Source organism: Hyperolius riggenbachi, chromosome 3 (assembly GCF_040937935.1).
Source record: "Hyperolius riggenbachi isolate aHypRig1 chromosome 3, aHypRig1.pri, whole genome shotgun sequence".
NCBI classification, from domain to species: Eukaryota; Metazoa; Chordata; class Amphibia; order Anura; family Hyperoliidae; genus Hyperolius; species Hyperolius riggenbachi.
The window spans coordinates 170,785,021-170,811,948 of record NC_090648.1 but is presented as its reverse complement, the minus strand read 5'-3'; the positions used below and the strand labels follow the sequence as shown (position 1 = coordinate 170,811,948).

General features: G+C 45.0%; 1 protein-coding gene across 1 annotated transcript in view; it reads right to left on the bottom strand.

Moving 5' to 3' along the window:
• Positions 1–18,481: 18,481 nt before the first annotated feature.
• Positions 18,482–26,928, bottom strand: part of VPS33B (VPS33B late endosome and lysosome associated) — a 58,298-nt gene continuing 49,851 nt past the window's right edge. Inside the window, exons 20-24 of the mRNA XM_068275253.1 lie at positions 26,198–26,271; positions 24,135–24,236; positions 22,270–22,339; positions 21,254–21,370; positions 18,482–19,988 (exon numbers count right to left, since the gene is read on the bottom strand). Coding sequence (XP_068131354.1) covers positions 19,909–19,988; positions 21,254–21,370; positions 22,270–22,339; positions 24,135–24,236; positions 26,198–26,271 — 443 coding nt within the window. The 3' untranslated portion in view covers positions 18,482–19,908. The remainder of the gene's footprint in view (positions 19,989–21,253; positions 21,371–22,269; positions 22,340–24,134; positions 24,237–26,197; positions 26,272–26,928) is intronic.

Here is a 26,928-nt window from a genome sequence, read left to right as displayed (position 1 = left end):
GGAGAATGTTAAGGGAGTTCAGGAAACTGACGGCCGAGGGGAAGAAAGAGTTCTTGTGCCTGGAGGTCTTAGTGTGAATGGCCCGAAGTCTCCGGCCCAGTGGAAGTTGGGTGAAAAAGTCGTGCCCTGGGTGTGAGGGGTCACTTGCAATCTTCAGTGCCCTGGCACGCAGTCTTGTGCTGTGCAGGATGTCAAGTGGGGGCAGAGGTCTCCCGATGATCCTCTCCGCCAAACTGATGATCCTCTGTAGTTTGTGTCTGTCACTGGCAGTGGCTCCCGCATACCAGACCAAGATGGAGGAGCAGAGGATCGATTCAATGGTGGTGGAATAGAAACATGTTAGGATCTCCTTTGCCATGCCGAACTTCCGCAATTGGCGGAGGAAGAACAATCTCTGCTGGGCTTTCCGCTGGGTTGCCATGATATTGGCCTTCCAACTGAGATTGCTAGAGATGGTAGTGCCCAGAAGGCGGGCACAGGGCACTCTGGCCACCTCGGCACCGTCAATGTAGATGGGAGGCGGGGTGGGACTCAGACTTCCTAAAGTCAATTACTAGCTCAACAGTTTTGGCTGTGTTGAGCACCAGACTGTTCTCAGTGCACCACTGGCATATTCTCTCCACCTGCTGCTGATACTCCTGAATGTTGTCCTTGGTGACGAGACCAACAATGGTGGTGTCATCAGCAAATTTTATGACTTTGACAGAGGCCGCTGTGGATCTACAATTATTTGTGTAGAGGGAGAACAACATTGGGGACAGGACACAGCCCTGGGGTGCCCCTGTGTTGGTTGTCGCTTCTCTCGAGTAGATGTCCCCCAGCCTGACAACTTGGGATCTCTTAGAGAGGAAGTCCGTGATCCATAAGCGCAGGGTGGGGAGGACCCCTAGTGTAGCCAGGACATCCTGAAGGATGCGTGGACATATCGTGTTGAATGCCGAACTGAAGTCTAATAGCAGTACTCTGGCGGTAGACCTGTTTGCCCTGTAAGCAAACTGGTGTGGGTCCAGTAGGGGCAAGGTGGATAGCTTGAGGGAGGATAAGACCACTCTCTCCAGTGACTTCATGATGACAGACGTCAGGGCCACCGGCCTGAAGTTATTGAGCTCGGAGATGCCATGTTTCTTAGGTACAGGTATGATGGTGGACCTCTTGAAGCACGCAGGGACTCTGCCCTCTGTCAGTGACTTATTGAAGATTGCAGTGAGGATGGGAGCAAGTTGCCACGAACAAGTCTTGAGGCAGGCTGGGGACACGCCGTCAGGGCCTGAGGATTTCCTGGCGTTTAGCTTGGACAGGAGGCGCTGAACGTCTGCCTCTCCCACCACCAGAGAGAGTGAGTCCTCAGTTGGCTCGCTATACGCGTGGAGTGGGGAGAGAGTAGGAGGTGGTAGGTGCTCCCCAGGCTCAGCCTGACTCTCGAACCTGCAGTAGAACTTGCTTAGTTCATCAGCCAGCCCAGCGCTGGGAGATGCGTGCTGCGGTGGAGGCTTGTAGTTTGTGGCAGCCTTGAGCCCTTGCCAAACAGCTCGTGAGTCATTCAAGCGCAAGTTCTGCTTCAACTTCTCAGCGAACTCCTTTTTTGCGGTTCTCAGCTCTCGTTTCAGAGAGTTCCTCGCCTTCCTGAAGTCCTCCCGATTGCCCGCCTTGTGTGCCGCCTCCTTTTGTTTCCGCAGTAGCCGAAGCTTGTTGGAGAACCAAGGTTTGTTATTTGGGTAGACCTTGAAGGATTTGGTTGGGACGCAGGAGGCCTCACAGAAGCTAATATATGAGGTGACGTTGTCCGCCCACTTGTCCGGGTCTGGGGCTGCCAGGGACTTCCAGTCCGTACTGTCAAAGCAGGCTTGAAGGTGGAGCTTAGCCTCGCTTCACCATACCTTCGAGGACTTCACAACCGGTTTTGCGAATTCCAGGAGTCTCCTGTAGGTAGGGATGAGATGGACAATGCAAGGGTCAGAGGTGCGATTCGCTTAGCGGTGTGCGGGGAGCGAATTCTGACGGCTCTGCTGTGCAGATTTTCCCCGCACACAAAAACGCTCTGCACAACGCACAAGTGGAAACAGGCCCATCCACTTGTATTGGCTGTGCGAATCCGCATGCGGGCAACGCATGCGGACTCGCTATAGTGGAAATGAGCCCTAAAAACCGGCACAAAAGAAAGTGCTGGATCTAATGTTATGCACTGCGTTTCAGCCACAATGCTTGCGGCACTTTGAAGAATAGCCCAGTGCACACCGAGCGGTTTTGGAGCGATCCGCCGGCCGCATCCGCCTATAAAAACGCTTGTCTAATGTATTGCAATGGGATGGTGCACACCGGCGGTTTGCGGTTTTTGCCAAGCCGCAAACGCGCCTCCTGCTGCGCGTTACGGATTTCGGAAGCATTTCGTCCTCAATGTAAAGTATAGGAAAAACGCAAACCGCTCTGAAAAACGCTACTTCAGAGCGGTTTGCCAGGCATTTTTGTTACAGTAGCTGTTCAGTAACAGCTTTTACTGTAACAATATGTGTAAACTGCTACACAAAAACGCACCCAAAACCGCTAGGTATGTTTAGAAAACCTCTCTAAACATACCTAGAATCGCTCTGAAATCAGCTCCCAAAACCGCTAGCGTATTGCAGATCTGCTAGCGGTTTTGGTGTGTACTGGGCCAATGACAGTGTGTCGGAAACGCCATAGGTAACATTTGACCCTACACTTTCTTTTATGTTGCTTTTTTTTAAACTTTTGCAATAAAAGTTGCTTTCATGAAGACGGTGCAGATCATTTTGGATTTTCATTGAAGATTATACTTAGCTGTGACTCCAGGGAGTGGACCCTAGCATGTCGATTGCCATTGGTGCTGAATTACTTTGTACAAGCTATTTTTGTATTCCTTGTAAGCAGCCACATTTTCTAAGCACCACTTAAAGAACCTCAAAGACCTCCCGCACATGAGCAGTAGACCCTGACTGGCATCGACTGAGGCTGGGAACGGAGATCACTGCGGCTGAACAGCAGACCGCGGGAGGACGGCATGGGACTTAAACACGTTTATGGGGCGGGAGGAAGCCCCGGGTAAGTATCAGAGCTGCTGTTTATCTAGTCTCTGAGCCTCTTTAAAGGAATCATCAGCCAACTTTATCTAAAATCTGATTTACTGACCTGAGGCTTTCTCCAACCCCCACAGCTGTCTGTCCCATGGTGAACTCTCCATTTGTAGCCGCCAATCCAGGGTCCCCGCACGATGCAGAGGATAACCTCGAGGACGCCATCCACGGCGTACGGAGCAGGAGCAGTACTGCGCCTGCGCAGTACGCCGCTGACAACGTGGGCTTGATTGACAGCAGCGTTTCATGCAGCCACAGTAAGGATGACCTAAAGGTCATCCTCTGCACCATGTGGAGACCACGGATCGGCGGCTACGTACAGAGAGCTCACTGTGGGAAAGAGAGCTGTGAGGGGCTGGAGAAAGCCCTAGTTAAAAGGGGCACTATGGATGAAAAATTTTAAAATTTAAAATATGTGCAAATAGACAAATATGTACATTTTTTCCAGAGTAAAATGAGCCATAAATTACTTTTCTCCTATGTTGCTGTCACTTACAGTAGGTAGTAGAAATCTGACAGACAGACTGACAGGTTTTGGACTAGTCCATCTCTTCATAGGGTATTCTCAGCAAGGCTTTTATTCTTTATAAAGATACTCCCTAAATAGGATTTAAACAATGATGCTGGCCAGCTTCCCTGCTCGCTGCACAGTTTTTTGGCAGTTGGACAGAGCAACTGCCATTCACTCAGTGCTTTTGAAAATAAAGAAATCCCTCATGAAGAGATGGACTAGTCCAAAACCTGTCGCTTCTGTCAGATTTCTACTACCTACTGTAAGTGACAGCAACATAAGAGAAAAGTAATGTATGGCTCATTTTACTCAGGAAAAACCGTACATCTTATTTGTCTATGTTTGCACATATGTTAAATTTAAAAATTTTCGCCGTAGTGCCCCTTTAAGTAAATCAGATTTTAGATAAAGTTGGCTGATGATTCCTTTAAATGAAGAACTGCCAGTAGTGCCTTTTGTAAGCATTAGGCCATGTTTACAGTGGGGCATTGCAGAACGCCATAACCAGGTCCGGTTCTAGACTTCTTGCTGCCTGAGGCAAACTTGTGAAGATGCAACCCCACCCCTCCTGATATGGAACAATCACACAGCACCCGACAATTTGCACCGTACATTATGGCATTATAGCGCAACACCCTCAGTATAGATAGGTAGGTAGCCAGGTATAGGCACCCCCGGTATAGGTAGGTACAGTTGCTCCAGTAAAGGTTAGCCAGGTACAGTTTTCCCTAGTATAGGTTACCCAGGTACAGTTGGCCCCTGACGCTTAGCGTCCAGTCACCATGCTTACTCCCAGGAAGCCACAGCGGGAGGAAAACCGCAAGATTCAAATGCAGTGTGCTACAGCAAAACAAGCGTTAATAGTGAGTGTGACATATACTTTTTATAGACCATTAGTAAATAAAAAATTAAAAAAAAGCCCGTCCATTTAATAACGGGCACTAAGCAGCAAGCCATGTGCAGCGTGCTTGCACCCTCACATCCACCCTCCCTGCCCGCAACACACGGCCGCTGTCCAAAGCTTGCCCACTTGCTGCATATGCACGTCAGGCACATGAATCCTGGACACAATAAATACCTGACCAAATGTATATATTTTTTCCCTGATTTAGGTTTTCTTCATTTACATTTCAGGTGATGTTTTAGGTCATATTAATATAAAAATATAGAACCATTGTATATGCAACATTCAAATGTCTCCAGTCACTTTCATTGAATCTACTTGCCTAAGGCTAGCTTCACGCTGGGCCATTGCCTTGCGTTAGAACATGCACATAAAGCAACCAAAAGCAAACATTTGCAGTGGTATGCAATGTGACAAAGAAGCAACTGACCAATAACAACCTTAGGCCTCTTTCAGAAGAACAGCTAATCTGCTTGCTTCTCAGTTCAATATCCCCTCTGCTGCCCACAAGCACCGTTTGGGTGCAATTAAATGCAGCCCAATGGCAGCAGTTGTAACACAATGCGTGTTACCCGGCAGCAGACAACCATAACAGTTTGCATCTGAGGAGTGCTGCGCCCATCTGAAAGAGGCCTTATTGACTGCACACGTTGGCCCACACAATGTTAAACGCAATTGTCAGTGTGAAAGTGCCCTAAAAGAAAAGCATTCTTGTCATAAATCTACCTCACTTCAGGGTTGTTGCACAAAACATCGGTAATACTGTTGTGCCCAAATAGTGCAAGGCAATATTACCTTTACTGCCGCCTGCAGCACCACAAGTTACGCTATTAGCACAACTCGCGGTACAAGTACCACAAACGTTTATATGGTAACGCATGTTAACTAATTCAGCACCAAATCTAGCAGCAATAAGCTATTTTCACAAGAAGGGTGGGTGGAATCATGGGAGCACTCAAGCACATTACTGAAATGTTCCAAAGCAAACATTTTCCTTTAATTGATACCTAAAAGCATGCTTCCTAACTGTCCCAATTTCACTGAGACCATGCTGGGTTGGAAGGCATGGTCATGTCCTTGGCACCACTTGTGTCCTGGCAGCGGAGGGATACAGAGGGGTGACAGCGGAAGGATCACAGCTGCATGCCGAGCCAGTTGTCGTGACAGCCCAAGTGATGTTGCTCAAGTTTGGCTTGGCTCATGCTGAATCACTCAGGCCATCATTACAGCTGGCTTAGTATGTAGCTAATAGGAACGACGTTGGATCTGTGGAGAAATGTCATTTGCCTAGCACCACTACCTGCACTGACCTCTGCATACAGGGGAGAGAAAACAAAACAACTAGATACCAGGGTTTACTGTATAGTAGGGGGCATAGGTACCGGGGCCCTAGATATAGGGGGAGGGAGACACCAGGAAATTGTATAGGGAAGGGCGGGGTTGTGCCACATGTACTAATGGGGTATGGCAGGGGCATGTCTTGGTGTCCCTTTTTCCTAGCTCTAAAAGACTGCCTTCAGTTCAGCAGCCAGCAACTGCATAGTGAATGTGTTCATCGCCAGCAAGTAGAAACGGTGGCCCCTTATTTCCAATATTCAGAATTCTGTTAATCAAAATGACTGATAGTGAGTTTTCGGTGACGGTTTTGAAAAACTCACCTTATTGACAGCTCTAGTGAGCTTTCTGCTGAGTAGTCTGTTCAGCTCAATGGAGGTAGTGTAGGGAAGCATGCAGCTTTCCCAGTGAAAAGCTTCTTCTGTCTCTCTAATGGATAACTACTGAGTGAGAAATGGACCAAGAAAGTGGCCACAATTAACTAAGTTCATCTGCTGTCTTAAATAATGTTCAGAGCCAATTTATAAAATTAAGTTTTCAATCCTTAAAACAACAACATAATTGTAAAGTTAAAGGGACACTTAAGCCAGGAATAAAAAAAAATAATTAGTTTTACTTCTTGGGGCTTCTACCTGCCCCCTCCAGCCGTCCTGTGCCCTTGCAGTCACTCACGGAGCCTCCGGTCCCTGCCGCCAGCTAGTTTCGTTTCTCTGGCAGGCCTGACCACGCGTATTTTTCTTTGCGCTCCCGTCTGCAATAGCCCTGTGCAGGACGCTATTGAGGACGGGAACATGAAGAAGGATACGTGTGGCCAGGCCTGCGCAGGCACAGAAAGCCCACCGACTCCTTGTCAGGGCCTGTCAGCGAAAACAAAACTAGATGGTGGCGGGGGACCGGAGGCTCCATGAGTGACTGCGATGGTACGGGATGGCTGCAGAGGGCTGGTAGAGACCCCAGGCAAATAAAACTGATTTTTTTTATTCCTGACTTAAGTGTCCCTTTAAAGACAGTTTGTTAATTCACATAAAGGAATGCAAGTGTTAATGAGACCCTGAGCAGACGCCTGGGGTAAGCATATAAGCATACCCACGGCTATTTGGTTAAGAGGAGACATTTACCGGCCTCTAAGGTAAGCACTCCTGCTCCCAGGCTGGTCACTTTCCATTACATGAGATTGGCGACTCTGACAAAGGCTCCCTGCACACTGCATGCAATTCCGATTTTTAATCGTTACAGCATGCTGCGTTTTTTCAGCGTCTTTCTGTTGATAGCATTCAGGGAAAATCGGAATTGCAAAACGGATTTGCAGTGTGCATGGAGCCTCAGTCTCGCTGTGACCCAGAATAGAAAGCCAGCGGGTCCTCTCTGCACATGTGCAAGCTTCCTTGCTTCTTCCTCCCCTCGTGTGAACCACACAATGATGCGCGGCAGAGGGAGGAGGAAGAAGCCAGGAAGGCTACGCATGCGCAGAGAGGACCCGCAGGCTTTCTATTCCGGGTCACAGCAAGACTTTATGTCAGAGTCGAAATATCCCATGTAATGGATAGTGGCCACCCGGGGAGAAGTAGCGCTTACCTAAGGAGCAGACAAGTGTCTCCTCTTAACCAAATAGCTGTCAATATGCTTATATGCCTGCTTGTAGCTGTGGGTAGACTGATCTGCTCAGGTTCCCTTTAAAGCGGTATTGTCACCATAAAAATCTAATTTCAACAGCAACTGGTCTGATTGTATCAAGTGATAAAGATGCTAATCCTGCATTCAAAACTTGCAAAACTTTTTCTGCTGTTATAGTTTGGAGTTATCACATACTTTAGGAGCACTGGCCCTTTAGTAGTCAGTGCCAAACAGTTGAATGCTGGGGGTACTTTTAATCTATAATATATTCATCCTCTTCCATTTATTTCCCTGCCTAGCTGCCTGTCTGAAACACCTCTGCTCACTTGTGTTTACAAGCAAGGCTGAGGTGACTCAGCGATTGGAGGAGCAGAAAAAAAAAAAAAATAGTGCAGTTCCTAGTATACACCTCACTGGGAGTGACTGAAGACTCTGGGAGGAGGGCAGCTAATGAATACACAATGAGCAAGAGAAGGGAGGGGGGGGGGGGAAACAAGAGTCAGGGAGGATATGATGTCAGCATTAGCTTGGTAAAATGGCCACTGCCTAGAATAGGATTTTCTGCTTTTCCTTTATAAAAGTCACAGAAATCATTAAGTGGATAGCACAATACATCTGTTATGTAAGTAGAAGTAGTATTTATCTACTTATATATGATTTTTATTTCTAGGTTAGCATGGGTGTCGCTTGTTCTTTAAGTGGGTGAGAATATCACGTGGCCTGAGCTGTTAAGTGGAGAGTTACTACAGACTGCAATGTAAAGTGAAGCATTCTGAGATGCCGTGTGTGTGTGAGAAACACACAAATACACACACAGAAATTTACACACAGAGACCACACAAAACACACAGCCTCTCTTTCTTTCTCTAGCCTTTCCTGGCGGTCCGATAGGCTAGCTGTAATTGTCCTGGCAGAAGGAGGGGTGGAGCTACATCCTGCCTGCATGTGCTTCTCCCCTCTCCATCTACTGCATGTGAAAATAACTACAGCGGTGATAACTTAAAGGAATTATCAAGCAAAAATAAAAAAATAAGTTTCACTTACCTGGGCCTTCTACCAGCCCCATTCAGCCATCCTGTGCTCTCGTAGTCACTCCAGTGGCGGACATACGGCCGTGCAGCCGCACGAGGGCCCCTGAAGTTCCGCTGCTTCAGGGGCCCATTAAGTATTGCTGGGTTTTTTTTTCAATTTTTATTTTTTTTTAACCTGGGGGGCCCCGACTCCTGTCCTCCCCCCTCACCTCGGGCCCCCCCCCCCTCATACGGCGGGAGAGCGGAAAATACAGGAAGTCTCCGGGGCTGCAGCAGACGCTAGAGGCAGCTGCCGCTTGGTCTCCCCTGTCTTCAACTCTGTATACTGCTCGCTACTAAACCAGGAAGTAGCGAGCAGTATACAAAGTTGGAGACATATCGGAGACTGCAGCTGCCTCTAGTGTCTGCTGCAGCCCCGGAGACTTCCTGTATTTTCTGCTCTCCCGCCGGCCGCCGCGCATACCGGGAGGGGGGCCCCCCGAGGTGAGGGAGGGAGGATAGGAGTCGGGCCCCCCACCCGGATAGCTAAAGGCTACCTTACCCACCCGGCTACCTACCCCGCTTCCTAACCACCCAGTCGGCTACCTACCCACCCGGATACCTACACACCCACCTGGCTACCTAACCACCCACCCGGCTACCTACCCACCCGGATACCTACACACCCACCCGGCTACCTAACCACCCACCTGGCTACCTACCCGGCTACCTAACCACCCACCCGGCTACCTACCCACCCGGCTACCTTCCCGGCTACCTAACCACCCACCCGGCTACCTACCCACCCGGCTACCTACCTGGGTACCTGACCACCCACCCGGCTACCTACCCGGCTACTTAACCACCCACCCGGCTACCTAACCACCCACCCGGCTACCTACACAGCCACCCGGATACCTACCCGGCTACCTAACCACCCACCCGGCTACCTACCCACCCGGCCACCTAACCACCCACCCGGCTACCCACCCACCTGGCTACCTACCCGGCTACCTAACCACCAACCCGGCTACCTACCCACCCTGCCGGCTACCTACCCGGCTACCTAACCACCCACCCGGCTAACTACTCACCCGGCTACCCACCCACCCGGCTACCCAACCACCCACCCGGCTACCTAACCACCCACCCGGCTACCTAACCACCCCGATACCTACACACCCACCCGGCTACCTAACCACCCACCCGGCTACCTACCCACCCGGATACCTACATACCCACCCGGCTACCTAACCACCCACCCGGCTACCCACCCACCTGGCTACAACCCGGCTACCTAACCACCCAACCGGCTACCTACCCACCCAGCTACCTACCCACCCGGCTACCTAACCACCCACCCGGCTACCCACCCACCCGGCTAACCAACCACCCACCCGGCTACCTAACCACCTACCCGGCTACCTACACACCCACCCGGCTACCTACCCACCCACCAGGCTACCTACCTAAAGACCCACCAGGCTACCTACCTACCCACCCACCAGGCTACCTACCCGCCCGCCTACCCAGCCACCCACCAGGCTACCCACCCACCCGGCTACCCAGCCACCCACCAGGCTACCTACCCACCTGTCTAAGGGCTACCTACCTACCCACCAGGCTACCTACCCACTCACCCACCAGGTTACCTATCCACCCAACCACCCATGGGAGCTGCACGCCGGATGGAGGCTGGGACAGGAGGTCTGCTGCTGCAGGTGAGTAAATGGTTTTTTTTATTATTTATTTTAGCAGGTGTATGTTCTGGGCAGGTCTGCCACATGATTGCGTGTATGTTCTGGGCAGGTCTGCCACATGATTGCAAGTATGTTCTGGGCAAATTTGCTACATGATTGCATGTGTTTTCTGGGCAAATCTGCCGACATGATTGCACGTATTTTCTGGGCATATCTGCCGACATCATTGCACGTATTTTCTGGGCATATCTGCCGACATCATTGCACGTATTTTCTGGGCATATCTGCCGACATCATTGCACGTATTTTCTGGGCATCTGCCGACATAATTGAATATATTTTCTGGGCAAATCTGCCGACATGATTGAATGTATTTTCTGGGCAAATCTGCTCACATTATGTGTATTTTCTTGAGAAAACCTGCACAATTATGTGAATTTTCTGGGGAAAGGGTCACCAAAACTTGGGCCCACTGTCTTTGCGTTGCACTTTTCAAGGGAACCTGAGGTGAGAATAATATTGAGGCTGCCATATTTCTCTCCTTTTAAGCAATACCAGTTGCCTGGTTGCCGTTCTGGTCCTCTGCCTCTTATTCTTTCAACCATAGACCCTGAACAAGCATGCAGCAGGTCAGGGGTTTCTGACAATATTGTCAGAACTGAGAAGATTAAGCTGCATGCTTGTTGCTGGTGTAATTCAGTTTATTACTGCAGCCAAATAGATCAGCAGGGCCGCCAGGCAACTAGTATTGTTTAAAAGGAAATAAATATGGCAGCCTCCATATCACTCTCACCCCGGGATCACTTTAAATTACAGTTAGCTCCGCCCTTATCCGGTCATTGCCACGCCGCAGGTTCTATCCACACCCATTTTTTGCCGCGGCGCGTGTAGCCACGCCCATTTTTTACAGCGGCGCGCCGCAGGTCAGGGGGCACGCGATTGATATTTTGCACAGGGGCCCACTGCTGGTTGTGTCCGCCACTGAGTCACTCACTGCTACTCCAGTCCCCCACCGCCAGCTAGTTTTGTTTTTGCAGACCTCGGGGTTTGGCGGGCCACATTGCGTACATTTTTACGCATTCCCGCTGGTGCAGGAACATTAACACATACAGTTTTACGCATCGGTGGTTCAATGTGTAAAAATGTACACACTAAACCACTAACGCGTAAAAATGTATGTGGTAATGTTCCTGCACCAGCGAAAATGCGTAAAAATGGATGCAATGCGGCCTGCCGACCCCGAGGTTGGCAAAAACAATAGTAGCTGGCGGAGGGGGACCGGGGCAGCAGTGAGTGACTACGAGAGCACAGGATGGCTGCATGGGGCTGGTAGAAGCCCCAGGTAAGTGAAACTTTTTTTTTTGCCTGATATCTCCTTTAAGGACTGGAGTGATAACACTCACTATGAAAATGTATCACTGCACCTGAATAAGGAAAGCTTCTTTAGTGAGTTACCATTTAAAATACCGATCAATGGGCTTGATTCTCTAAAGCGTGATAACTGCTATCACAGCAGTTATCATGTGATCTGCTGCGCGCTGAGCTTTTCACGCAAACAGTGTTAATTCACGTGATAAGCGAAGGTTCGTTTCATGTGAAACGCGCACGTGATTGCACGCAAACCTTCGCTTATCACATTAACTAACACTGTTAGCGTGAAAAGCTTTGCGCGCAGAAGATCACGTGATAACTGCTATGATAGCAGTTATCACGCTTTAGAAAATCATGCACGCAACGTGTGCACTGTGAATGTCGCACAGACTTTGTATTGCTGTGCGTTAGTCTGCGTTATTTTTTATAACGTGCGACTTTAACGTCCCACTGTGAAAGAGGCCTAAATGTTATGCATTTTCATTTGAGGGCGTTTAGATGTTACTTAGGATCAGGCACCTGGGACTGTCTATAGAATACGGATGTTCTGTTAGATTTCCTTTTAATTGGTTATCGGTTTCAGATCTAAACCAATAAGTCAATAGTCTACTGGGGGACTACCAATATATATCTCATCCTGTGACCCTTGGGTTGCTTGATGAGACACCTCCTGTTTATCTCCAGCTTTAGGTACACATTTTCAACACTAGCTGGAGGGGGTAATGACATGCTATACTGCTGGGAACTGTAGTCCTTGTTCTGTTAAGTGTTTTCCTGGGGGCGTAGCTGCTTCGCCTGCCTCCCGGGGGTACCTATGACGGAATAATGTTATGCATGCCGCCCCAGCCACCTTGTGTCGGCTGGGTCCCCACTGCAGCATTTTCCTTTGTGGGGGGCCTCGGGGGGCTGGCAGGGTGTCACGCTCCTGGATTGCCGGGTTTGGGTGTGTTGGGGGGTTGTGGTCATTCCTCCTGCCCCCCGGGGGCGCCCGCATTGGTGTAATGTTATGCATGCCATCCTGGCCACGTGATGCTGGCTGGGTCCGCCACTGCAGCATTTCCCTCCCGCGGGTCGCCCTCGGGGAGGCTGGGGCAGCGGCTGCGGGTACCTGCTGCCTCTTATCTGGGAAATATTTACTTCCCACGGTGGCACTAGACACATTGGGCTTGATTCACAAACCCGTGCTGTTAGGTCCGCGAGCTGCACTTCACGTGCTAACTGTTTAGCACACCCGTGCTAACAGTTAGTATGGGTTTGTGAATCAAGCCCATTACGACCACTGCAAACTATATAGTTAACATTGTCTGCAGTATCATGGGAGTATCTGTTCACACTGCTAACCGTTTGGGGTGTTGGACGTAATTTTATTGCCTGGCTTAGGTCACTGTATTATTCCCTGGGCGCCTTTGTCAAATATAGTGGGCATAAATCCACAATCTTTCCTATCGGTAGAGGCACCCGTCAAGGATGCCCTCTATCTCCCTTAGGACCCTTTTACACTTAATCAGTTGCTCTCAATTAAAACTGAATGAAAACTGATTTTCAAAGTAATGCCCATGTTTTTCTATGGCAACTTTCACACTTAACACGTTTTAACTGAAATATTTGTCACAATGCACTGCTATGGAAATACCGCGTACTAACGCACACCAACTGATTAAGTGTAAAAGGGCCCTAACTGTTCGCCCTTATTATGGAACCTCTGGCCCTTTTAATTAATAACCACAACAATATTCTTGGGATTAAAGTAACAGATCGACAACATAAATGATGTATGTATGCAGACGATTTAATCCTTACTCTATCAAACCCTCACGTATCCTTGTCTACCCTTGCAGATACACTTATGACTTTTGAAGATATGTCTTGTTAAAAAAAAAAATAGCCTTAAATCCAAAGCACTAAATATCACCTTACCTGACGAGACAGTCCAAGACCTACAAAAAAACCTAAGAGTTTAAATGGAAAACTCAAAAACTGAAATATCTGGGTGTCTGACAAATTCATATAACTCATTATTTAAAGCCAATTATCCAACTCTCCTTACTGAAGTCTCGTAAACTACTGGAATGTTAGAAGCGATATGTGATTTCATGGCTGGGTCAGATAACGGCGATTAAGATGACAATCCTACCTAAATTCCTATATACATTCAGAGTATTACCAGTACCTATCCCCTCTTCATACCTCAAAAAAGTACAATTTCTCTCTTACACTCCTTTATCTGGAAGAACTCAGGGCCCCATGTGTCAAGAAATACACTATATCGCCTCACTACAGATGGAGCCCTGGGTGTTCCTAATGTGGCGGCATATTATAAAGCGGCACAAGTTGCCCAATTAACAATGTGGCACGAAGAAACTCACTCCCCCATGTGGCGTGATATTGAATGTTTGATCAGCTCCCCAGTATCTATCTGCAACCTTGTATGGCTCTCTACCGCACAACGTAAATCCATTAAGAACCCAATTATGATGCATTCCTTGAAAATTTGGAATCAAGTTAGATTAAAGGATAGGCTTCAATCCCCCACCTCCCGCTCATGTCATTTTTAGGCCACCCCGACTTCTTTCCGGGCCTTCATAACCCCTCCGCCTTGAAGTGGTGGCGACAAAAAGGGCTAACCACAATATGTAGCCTGGTAACTGCCAGCTCCCTTAGATCATTTGCTTCTTTAAAGAACATAGACAATTTCCAGACACAGAGCTATACCGTTATTTGCAAATTTCTCACTTAAATTAATAAATATATTAGGTCCCACGAACCTCTGCTCACTAAAACTTGCTTTGAACATATCTGCGCCTCAGACCCAGGCTCCCCGGGCTTCATATCTCTACTCTATAAAACGCTATTTCTCCCGCCAACCTCTCCATGCCACAATACATCACTAGATAGGAACGGGAGCTTAACACCACCCTCGAAACAGAAGACTTGCAGAACATGTGGAAGAGTGCCCCAAACATCTCTATTAGTTCTGCTCTTGTAGAGACACAATATAAAGTTTTGCTAAGCTGGTATCTCACACCAGACCGCATTGAAAAATTCAATCCTAGTAACAAAGGCCTGTGCTTCAGGGCTTGTGGTCAGAAAGGCACCTTCCTACATGGTCGTGCCCAAAAGCACGCAGATTCTGGATCAGGGTGTATCAAGTCATATACTCTACAGTTAGATTACAAATCCCAAAACTCCCTGAGGTAGCCTTGCTGGGCTTAAGACCCCCAGAAATATCAAATTCTCAATATAAATTATTAATGCACATTTGCCTAGCTGCTAATCCCCTGCACTTCCCTTCCACACTTTCAAATGCAACCTCAGTCATGCTCGTTTTTTCGACAGGATGAAGGCCATAGTAGATGATACACTCCCACAGTTTGAAAAGGTCTGGAAATCATACTTCCCTATTCCATCTGACTTACACAATATACAACATAATTATATAAAACTAGCTACCGTGTAGCCCATGGATGTATCTGCAAAGAAAGCAACCAACACTTCTACGACCCCTGGTCTATACAGAAAACTAAATGGTACAAACTGTCATGATCACCTAAACCACCTATTCTGCGTAGTGGTTTTTCCTTCTCAAGGAACTTTTATATTAGCTTAATGTTGACTTTTTGAGATGTCCGTAAATGATGCTTTGGTGCTGCTGACATCTAAAATATACCTACAGTATGTGTAATTCCCCCTGCTTCTGCAGACTCTGTTGTACCTCGAATTATACCTGTACTATGTTGCTATTTGTAAAGCACATCTTGGTATTGCACGATTTACCTGTTTTTATATGGAAAATTAATAAAACTTTTTGTGGGGAAAAAAAACACAAAACAAAAACATACTGCTAGATAGATCTGTGGCAGCCCTGCACATTACTCACCACCCTGAGATCCAGCTCGGGGTTACCGCTCTGAGCTGCGGATATCTGTCCCGAGCCTGACTCAGGGTTACCGCTGAGGAGGATAAAAAGGATGGATGATGTAAGTATATTTGCCAGTGTTGCTGTGACTGGTGATTATGACTGTCATTCAATAAGTCACTTGCATCTGGCTAATGTGGTCTCTGGCGAAAGAGCAATGCAAGTCTTTATGGGGAATCACAGGTTTCACCAATACTGAATGCAGTACAGTACTGTTAAAAGGACAATGATCGCAATCAAAATAAATAATATATATACATATATTTATATTACACACATAGAATGTACCTTTGTCAAAAAGTAAAATGAACAAAATGTTTTGTTTTTTTAAATATAGCTGTGGCTTACAATAGATAAAAATCTGACAGATCGAACAAATTTTGTTTTGGACTAGTCCATCTTCTCATGGGAAAATGCTGGCATTATCTTTGTTTGCAAAAGCAATCCTTGTAAAGGATCTTTAAAAAAGCCTGTCTATTTGCTTGCCCACTATTTTGACACTTGAGACAGAGAATATGAAAATCCCCCATTAGGCCATGAACTAGTGCAAAACAGATCTTTCAGATTTTCACTACTTACTGTAAGCAACAGCAACATAGGAGAAAAAAAGGCTGATGCCTAATAGAGGCGATTATACTGATTGGATCTCTTTTTTTTATTAATAAAAAAAAAAAATTGCAGCAACAATCACTTGCCACCAACAGAAAGCTCTGTTGGTGGGCAGAAAAGGAGGCAAGATTAATTTGGCTGCTAAGTTGTATGGCCGTGCAATAAACTGTTAAAGCTGCAGTGTGCTGAATTGTAACGAGTGGCCTGATCACTGGGGGGGGGGGGGGGGGGGGGGGAGTGAAAGCCTGTGGTCCTCAAGTTGTTAAAAGGGTAAATCTTTATGCTGAACATTCTCTTCCTCATGAATATGGCCTTTGTTATGTGAAAAATGCATTGAATAGGAAACCAATTAGCAAAATCCGTTTAGGAGGCAATATTTAGGTGCGTAACATCAGAAAAAGTTCAAATATATAATGATTTTTGGTTACACCTGACATTTATTCCTTTAAAGATATAGTACATTTCATTGTGATGGACCCATTGCAAATCTCGCATTCACCATATGCATGGTTTTGTACAACTCCCATATGACAAAAACTAATTGGCAAAAAGAACAGCAGAGAATTAATACAAAGCAGCATTGACCATGTACAAAATGTATGGCTGTTGGAATTTTGTAAGTCTTCTTAATGGAATATCCGTTGGGGCTTCATCACAGCTGATCTGAGGTTGATAAAGAAGTCAGTTAAGTTTTGCTCATCAGCACCCAAAGTTGATCCTGGCTCATTCTTAAGATCCTTGAAATGGTTTCATCAGGAACTGGAAGTTAATAACTTCTGATTCTACTAAAATGACTGTGCCTTAACCAATCATCATGGACCTATAATAGAGTAATTGCAGCAACACAGCGTACAAATACAGTAGTTTGCAAAAGTATTCGGCCCCCTTGAAGTTTCCCACATTTTGTCATATTACTGCCACAAACATGAATCAATTTTATTGGAATTCCACATGAAAGACCAATACAAAGTGGTGTACACGTGAGAAGTGGAATGAAAATCATACAGGATTCCAAACATTTTTTACAAATAAATAACTGCAAAGTGGGGAGTGCGTAATTATTCAGCCCACTTTGGTCTCGGTGCAGTCAGTTGCCCATAGACATTGCCTGATGAGTGCTAATGACTAAATAGAGTGCACCTGTGTTTAATCTAATGTCAGTACAAATACAGCTGCTCTGTGAAGGCCTCATAGGTTGTCTAAGAGAATATAGGGAGCAACACCACCATGAAGTCCAAAGAACACACCAGACAGGTCAGGGATAAAGTTATTGAGTAATTTAAAGCAGGCTTAGGCTACAAAACGATTTCCAAAGCCTTGAACATCCCACAAAGCACTGTTCAAGCAATCAGTCAGAAATAGAAGGAGTATGGCACAACTGTAAACTTACCAAGACAAGGCCGTCCACCTAAACTCACAGGCCGAACAAGGAGAGCACTGATCAGAAATGCAGTCAAGAGGCCATGGTGACTCTGGACGAGCTGCAGAGTTCTACAGCTCAGGTGGGGGAATCTGTCCATAGGACAAATGTTAGTCGTGCACTGCACAAAGTTGTCCTTTATGGAAGAGTGGTAAGAAGAAAGAAATTGTTAACAGAAAAGCATAAGAAGTCCCGTTTGCAGTTTGGCACAAGCCATGTGGAGGACACAGCAAACATGTGGAAGAAGGTGCTCTGGTCAGATGAGACCAAAATGGAACTTTTTGGCCAAAATGCAAAACGCTATGTGTGGTGGAAAACGAACACTGCACATCACTGAACACACCATCACCACTGTCAAATGTGGTGGCAGCATCATGCTCTGGGGGTGCTTCTCTCCAGCAGGGACAGGGAAGCTGGTCAGAGTTGATGGGAAGATCGATGGAGCCAAATACAGGGCAATCTTGGAAGAAAACCTCTTGGAGCCTGCAAAAGACTTGAGACTGGGGCGGAGGCTCACCTTCCAGCAGGACAACGACTCTAAACATAAAGCCAGGGCAACAATGGAATGGTTTAAAACAAAACATATCCATGTGTTAGAATGGCCCAGTCAAAGTCCAGATCTAAATCCAACCGAGAATCTGTGGCAAGATCTGAAAATTGCTTTTCACAAACGCTGTCCATCTAATCTGACTGAGCTGGAGCTGTTTTGCAAAGAAGAATGGGCATGGATTTCAGTCTCTAGATGTGCAAAGTTGGTAGAGACATACCCTAAAAGACTGGAAGCTGTAATTGCAACAAAAGGTGGTTCAACAAAGTATTGACTCAGGGGGCTGAATAATTACGCACACCCCATTTTGCAGGTTTTTTTTGTTTTGTTTTTTTAAGTTTGGAATCATGTATGATTTTTATTCCACTTTTCACATGCACACCACTTTGTATAGGTCTTTCACGTGGAATTCCAATAACATTGATTCATGTTTGTGGCAGTAATATGACAAAATGTGGAAAACTTCTAGGGGGCCTAATACTTCTGCAAACCACTGTATACAGACTACTGGTGTAAAATCATGCTAGTTAGCATAGAGGTGCGTTTCTTTGAGTTTCATTGCTTCTTGCATCCTTTTTCTTTCACGATATGCGGCTAATTGGGTATCAGAAATCTTTGCTCCATCAAATCGATCATAATTCCGATGCAATTATCTATTGGACCAGATTAAAAAAACTCTGGTGATATGGAGTGGGGCAGGAGCAGCAGTAGATCAGCAGCCCATAGTGTTGCACTGCATTGAACAGTGCACGCTGCAGTTCAGTTTAATGCTGAAATCTATTAATAATCTATGTGTTGTGTGTGGAAGGATCAATGGCATAGCAATAGGGGGTGCAGAGGTTGACCGCATCTGGGTCTTTGGGCCAGAGGGGTCCTCCCTCACCCACTGTATTATCTCTCTATTAGTCCTTTGCCGGTAATCACTTTTATAGATGCTTTTAATGGTAGTAATCAATAAACTGTTCCCCATCCCCTTCTTGCACCTCTGACACTGTGGATGTTCTTGGCAGGTTTTGGTGGACCATATCAATTGCTAAGTATACAGTGCTTGGGGGGTCCAATGTAAAACTCGCACTGGGGCCCATAGCTCCTTAGCTACGCCACCGGGAAGGAATCAATCCCTGTGATCAGAATCCAAACAGAGAGGGGTTAATCTTTTTGCCACATTGGGTGGAAAACTACTAATGTGTGGCTACCTCCGGAGCCATGTCACATAAGGGACTACACTCCAGTATAAGGTCATTGTAACTGGTCTGTAGAGGCTGTGACTAGTACATGGATAACTAAAGATTACTAAGCTGCATTAGGATTGCTAGTGTGACTCCTTAAAAATAGTCTCAGCTTCCATGAGCTTGGTGACTGTGAAATGACATCCTCTGGAGACGTGTTGCCATGAAATGCCACAGCAGCACGTGGTCATGTGACAAGGCCTTCAGACCTCTCAACGGTACCAGAGGTTTTCAACTTCAAGTTCCTAACAAAGCTTAACCATAGATTTAAAAGCAAGCTATTTATCAGCATTTCATTAGGTTCAACCACGTCCATTAGAGCAGATAGTAAATCAAGTTAGACAATAGCGCAAATGATACCAAAAACAGTCCTGGCTTCCTCTCCAAACCCTATAAATCCAGTTATTTGGCTAAGATTGTGTGTCTTTTTTCACTGAGGTGATTCTTCAAATAAAAGGATAATCATAGATGGAGACAGGATCAGCATTACTTGAGCTTTCCTATAACGGACAGTACAATGTCTTGTTTTGGAGAAAGCCCTAGTTTGAGTTGTAGGGAATGTTTTCATATATAGATATTCACATCTTGATAGTTCTACAACATCAAGGCTGTCCAGTGTCACTGCTTAGGAGAACATGGCCATCTCAGATGGGTTATGATTTTGTTTCTGTCATTGATTCCATCATCCGTGCAGCATTTGTAATAGATGTGGTTAAAAACACAAATTTGTAACCTACAAATAGAAACACATAAGAAGATACCACTATGAACATTTCATACATCATGTAAACACACAATTAAAAAAACAAAAACCCACCGAGTCTGAAACTATCACTAATCTGGTGCTTCTGGTCATGTGATCAAAATTTCAGGAGACATACGCATGAAACAGTTATATGTGATCAGCCTTGCTTTCATTTATGGATCATGGGCACTGAGCTGTGCATAGTATCGTGTATGGAAAGCAGAAGGGGAGGAGAAACTGGACACTCCCTCAAACATGCAAATTATTGGCCAACTGTGACATATGAGGGTATATAAGCATCTCTGACATGAGCCTGAAGTAAATCGAACATTCGTGATGGCAATTCTTACTAGAACTCATGGAGAAGCATGTGATAAGTTTGATCAGCTGATAGGTTTGTAAGGCTCGGATTTGCTGGTCATGATCATATGCTAATGCAGAAAGTCATCACAGCAAATCAGAACCTTACAAATCTATCAACTAGTTCTCCTAAATATTGCCATCCCTATGTAACATATATACGAAGCATACAATAATAAAATGTGTATAAAGAAGACATCCTCAGTGATGAATGCACGACAGAATAACTTTTTGTTCCAAAGAGATACCAAGAATTATACTGCTAAGTGTGTTTCAAGAAAGCTTCCTATAGTCACTGGTATCAGTGGCCATTTAAAAAAATTCCATCGCTGATTTTGCCATTCCCACCTTTTGAGTTGTAACTTCACCATGGCATAACTATGCACTAGCTACGTAAATCCCTTCCTACACGGATAGGAAATATTTTTCTCCTCCACATGCAACAGATATCCACTTAAAGCGGGCCTGAACTCAAAATGTCCCCTCTGCTCTAAAAGATAAGCAGCAGCATAATAACCTTTAAAGAAAAAAAAATTTTCTTTGTTACAGCTGATACAAATCTGCAGTGTGTCTAATTCCTGCTTTCAAAGAAGCAGACATATTGTTAACATCCTGTGTTTAAAAATTAGCTGCTCTGCCATGGCAGAGGAGATTCCTGAGCTGACACAGCTGAGAGATAAAATTACAGTGGTGATTAGTCACAGATGAGGGGGGAATTAGGCTTAACTCTCTAACTACATACAGGGTGCATTTCTCTATGTTTTCCTTCTGTCCTGTGCAAGAGTTCCCATCCACTTTAACACACAATTTTCCTTATGGTAAAGTATGTTGTAATATCTACATTCTGCCTTATGCACAATACTGTGTTCCAAATAATACATCAAAGAACATACCAGTCTCTTTTCCAAGAAACCTCAGTGCAGATATCTCGGAGAATGTGCACCCTCCAAGGAATACTACCAGGATGATCCTCTGCGATTCTATATGCATATTCTTATCTGAAAGTTGCTCTGTGGAAGAGACAGAAAGAACAACTGTCTTATGCATACATATAGCTCCCAACTGTTTCTTCTTCGGAGGGACAGTCCCCTTTTCCCCTCTTTCTACCTCATTTCTCCCTCTTTCAGGACTATGTACAAATCTGTGTAAATATATGAATTTTTATCCTAAAAAATGGTTTAAAATGACGCTAAAAACTTTATTCTCATACTTTAATATATTTCTTACTTTTAAAAATGTTATTATGAAATACAACTAATGATGAAGGACCAGTGTGGATTTAATGATAAAACTACATCTTTTGCTAATACATTTTTTGTGAAATGCATGACTAGGGGTGTGGCTGGGTGTGGACAGAGGTCTGTCAAGAGAGCTCCTTCTTTATGGTGCGTACACACGCACTACGGTCGCCAACGACGGGTCCGTCAGACCCTCCCGCTGGGCGGACTTTCAGGCGACAGTAGCGTGTGTACGCACTGTCGGCGGACTGATAAGGCGGTTTCTGAACGATCCGCTGAGCGGATCGCTCAGGAACAGCCTCATCAGTCCGCCGACAGTGCGTACACACTCGATACTGTTGCCTGTGTGTACGCACCTTTACTCAAAAAGTTGGGAGGTATGCATACAGGAGAACTTTTGTAAAGCTGCCAATCTGCTATGCTGGGAACACCATGCAATTTCCCGTCCGATTGACAGGTAGTTGTACCATGTGTACACGTCCAAACTGCTCGCGATCAATAAAGGGACTGATTTTCCAATGAGAAGTTTGCAAAATAGATCCTTTTCTTGATCTGAAGCAGAGCGTACATGTTGGAAATAATCACCCGATTCCCACAGATCAGATGGGAAATTGCATTGTGTGTTCCCAGCATTCGATAGTTGTAAAACACTTTATTAATAACTACTATACCTGCAAACTCATTGCCATTGAGCAGTCGTGTGACCTCTTCAAGTCCTGTCCAGCCTTTACGAGCCAAAACCTGCAAAATCGTGTAAATCTTGACCATAGTTCAGACAAAAAGTGTAATTGTGACAAATCAGGTGTAAAATAATGCATACCATCTAACAGCTGTAGTTAGAAAGAACTAGCCACACATATAAACGTGTAATAAACAATCACTATTTTGAAATGTATTGAGTGCTCAAACTTTGTTTCAACAGAGTAAAACTTCACTCTAAGAAGAATTACATTATTTTCTATGGCTCTAAACACATCACAGAACTCCACACAGGAAGTTTTTTTTTACAGCTTGCCTAGTGCTTTTCTCTTTTTCCTTGTTGTAGACTTTATATAACAATTGTAGTTGTCCTATTAGTTTGTATTCCTCACAAGTTGCTTTCCTGTATGACTGTTTTATAGGTGGCTTTTATTAATGACCTATCACCCACAATATAGGCCTCATGCACACTATGTGATGTATGCATAAAGCATTGGTAAAAACTGCTGTGCGCAGACAGCACATGACAATTTTCCCCGTACCAAGGTTACGCATGTTACACAAATAGTGTGGCTTGTGTTACCTAGGTAACGTGTACATTGCCAGGGTACCACACACATTCGCTGGTAAAAGTATGCATTACCTAGGTAGCACAGGTGACACCAATTGTGCAAAATGCTCTAATTGTCCTTAGTACCAGTAAAATTGTCTTATAGCTTTGGCTTATATGCCCCTATTTGAGTCGCTGCGTGCACTTCAGGAACGTGGATAGGACATCAGAAGTGCATAGACTGCACAGTCTGACATTCTAACTTAGACACTACACAGCAGGGAGTTATTGTAACACAATGCCACATGTATTTTTTGTCCAAACACAGCACTGTCCCATTCAGCGCCTGTGAATGGTATGAGCACAGCAATGGAGAGGCATGCAAAGTAAACACACGGCCACCTGTGTTGCATAGTGTGTACAAGGACTAAGGTCATATTCACATGATGGTCAAACTAGAGTTGTTACCACCTCCTAACATGTATTTACCACCATGAACTTCTTGCTCTTTTTTTCACGTCTGGTCCCAGTGTTTGTTTATTATAAGAACACAGCTACCTTTAAACCACTAAATATAAATAGCTTGCTGGCCCTAGGGAACTGGTACATCATGATACCCCACAACTGGAGAAAGCAATCATCTTCAAACAAAGGACCGAACCACCATATCAGAATGATATACAATGTATTCAAATATTAATGTTTATGTGTGCACAAATGGCCGAGCGGCAGGCACGCTGTAATAGGTTGGCAGCGACAGACCTACAGCCTGTTTTTAAATGTGCGGTGCGTATACTATGTGCGGTGTGTCAAAAAGGACAGAGCAGCACATAGTGTGAATGAGCCCTAATGAGGGAGATGTGAATTCAGCAGGCATTCACTAGTCTTGAAGGGATTTATGCGATGGTTTCTACTGTTCATTAACTGTAACCGAAAACAAAAAAAAAAGAGAGAGAAAAAAAAAAAAAAAAAGGTCACTAACCACCATCCATACATACTGTATCTGATGTTCTTGTGGATAACCATGGGTGCTCATTTTCCCAATGGAGATCAACAGTTTTACACTAGAAAAAGCAGGCAGTCAGCGGTACATGTGAACAAGCACACAGACATTGCTGAGAGGCAGTTGAAGAAAAACATCAAAGCAAATGGCTGTGTGTGACTGAAAACACTTCAGTATAACAAGTTCATGGGGAATCACGTTCTAACCAATGTCCATATTAGACTGTGTCCAAGATGGACATTGATATTTTTCACTCCTTGTTAAAGAGCAGAATGTTCACTTACATGTTCAACCAATTTACAACTCAATGGGACGTAAGCTCCACTGAAGACATAGGCCATGTCCTTTGGGGTCTTCAAATCATATTCTCCATCGACACGAGGAATCTACCAACATATCCATCAAGTTTGGTTTAGGAAACATCGAAAATCTGTACTGAAATACTATTTAGTAAACCAGAATAAATAATAACCTCCATAAAATTTACAAAGAAAGCCATGCTGGCAGAATCACACCATTAATAAAAACGGAAAAAGAGACAGTATAAGAAGGAACAAAAACCCTCAAAAATACAGATTCCTTTCTATTTCAGCTTCAGTGGAGGAGAATCTGAAAGAGTACTTTGTGTCAGTTTACAAAGCAGTGTTAAGACACAATAGTCTAATGCACATTTCTCAATAATTATACCTTTGGGAATATTAGCTTAATAGTGGTAAAATGACCATGCATACGGAGCACAGGACAATTACTGTATACGTACATCAAGTATGTAGCGTGCTGTGCGATTAGTGTAACATGTGTTACCTAGATAGCATGTGTGTTGCTAGTATAGTTCGCATTACGCGACTTGCATAGTGTGCGCTACCTAGGCAACGTGTGTTGCACTATTTGTGAGATTGGTTCTATGCAACAGTAAAATTGTCATACACTACCAGTGCACTGCAATTGCTCTGTCTCTCTAGCCATACAGCAAGAAAGGGTCACTGTGCTTTTTTCCACTTCTAATATCCAAATAATCAGGAAAATAAAAAAAACATTTTCATACTTTTATTACATGGGGGTTGGTTCACATACGAGCAGTAAAATGGACATGCATAGGCAGCAAACAGCAATTTTACAGGCACTTACGGTAATTACATAGCACATGTTGCACAATTAGCGCAATTCAGGTTGTCTAGGTAATGCACTCATTGCTATGGTACCGAGTGCTCTGCACCTTGCATAGCGCCCATTACCCTAGTACCAGGCCAATTAGTTAGTCAACACTACCTAATTGCTTTACGTACTGGTAAAATTTTACTGCATTATTGAATCAACCCCCTTATGTTTAATACTTTTCTGCTTGGTTTGTACTGCCATATACATGGAGTGAGAAAACAATGAGATACCTTCTGCAAATGAAGGCCAAATTTCTGCTTGTTGTAGCATTACTCATGTGTCCATGTTTGGTTATTTGGCCATAGGGTCATGTTTATTTTTACAGGGGAGTGCTAGGAGAAGGTGTGAAGGTGTTGTATCCAGAATGCAACCATTGTGATTTCAGGAAAAATTAATGTTTTCACGACATACTGCAATTTGTTTATCATGTAAGTACAGTACACCTCAGTTAATTTTGTAATGTGCGACTACCCGAGGTGAGAGGGATAAGGAGACTGACAGGTTTGTTTCCTCGGCCATTTGTTTGATCCTCTGCCATTAATACTTTAAGCCATATACCCTGAACCAGCATGCAGATCAGAGGTCTATGACAAATCTGACAAGATTAGCTGCATGCTGGTTTCAGGTGTGTGATTTAGACCCTACTGGCCAGAAAGACCAGTCAGGCAGCTGGCATTGTTTAAAAGGAAAAAAATATGGCAGCCTCTATAGGTCTCACACCTTTGGTTAGAAGCCTGCATTGGGTTGGGTACCCGGGCGTTATCTGAAATGCGGGTCGGGTTCAGGTACCCGTTTCGTTTTTTGTCTGGTGTGGGTACGGGGTCTGCGGGTTGCACGTCAGGTGCGGGTACCAGATTCACCAGAAAGCGGGTTGGGTGCAGGTAGCAGGGCTACGGGTCGGGTGCGGGTATGAAAAATTAGATCCGCGCAGGACTCTATATTGGGTTCCTTTTAAAAAAAGGTACATGTGTCATATATGTCTGACCTCAATCCCATTCTACAATAATTTCAATTATTGTGCAACAGGACATTCTGCTTAAAAACAAAGTATCCCTCAACTCCCCTCCCTCCCCCCCTTCCCCCCCTCAAAACAAACAATTCAAATGCTGCTCTAAGAATCCTCTGAAAGTGAGTTAGAAAAGAATGTGGGAAGTACACAAGCCATAAAGCCAAATACTACAATACTTACAAGGCCAAGCCTTCTGCTAATGCCACGGAAATGGCTCTTTTTGGCTAAAGATGAGAAGGCATCTGTTAATTTACCTAGAGACATGAATACATGAGAAATTAAATGCAGGCAATGATCTGTTTAAATTCTGTGAAATATCATACTGTGGTTTAAAAGCAATCTAGTAAATTATTAGTTATGGACTACCCAGCAAACTCATTGTGAACCAGAACTCCAAGGACTGTGTAAAAATTGCAAACACCTGCGCAGTACACTCCAGACAACATGGACTTGACAGCAGCGCTAGTGAAGGCGCAGTAGAGGACGACCTCCCAAGGTCGCCTCTGTACCATGTGGGGACCCCGGGCCGTCAGCTGAGAGCAGAGCTGCAGCGTGGGACATGTCGGCTGCAAGGGTCTGGAGGAAGCCCCGGGTAAGTAGTAGGGGTTTTTTTATCTGCGTGGACAAAATTTTGTTTTGCTAGTTTATTATCACAAAATTTTAGTTATTGTTTTATGTTTTTTATAGGACTGAAATGTTTCTGGATTATTTTTATACAGAAGAAATCTGCTATGCCATTTCCTGCCCCAAGCTCGAGTGAAACTTCACTATTGCTAGGAAAAATGCAATTGAGTCAGTTCATCTGACATAATTAAAAGCAAGTCTTTATTCAGTTTGCTTACTTGGACACAAGCAGGGTCGGACTGGGATGCTAAGTGCCCACCAGGAAAGTATCAGCCTGGGACCCCCCC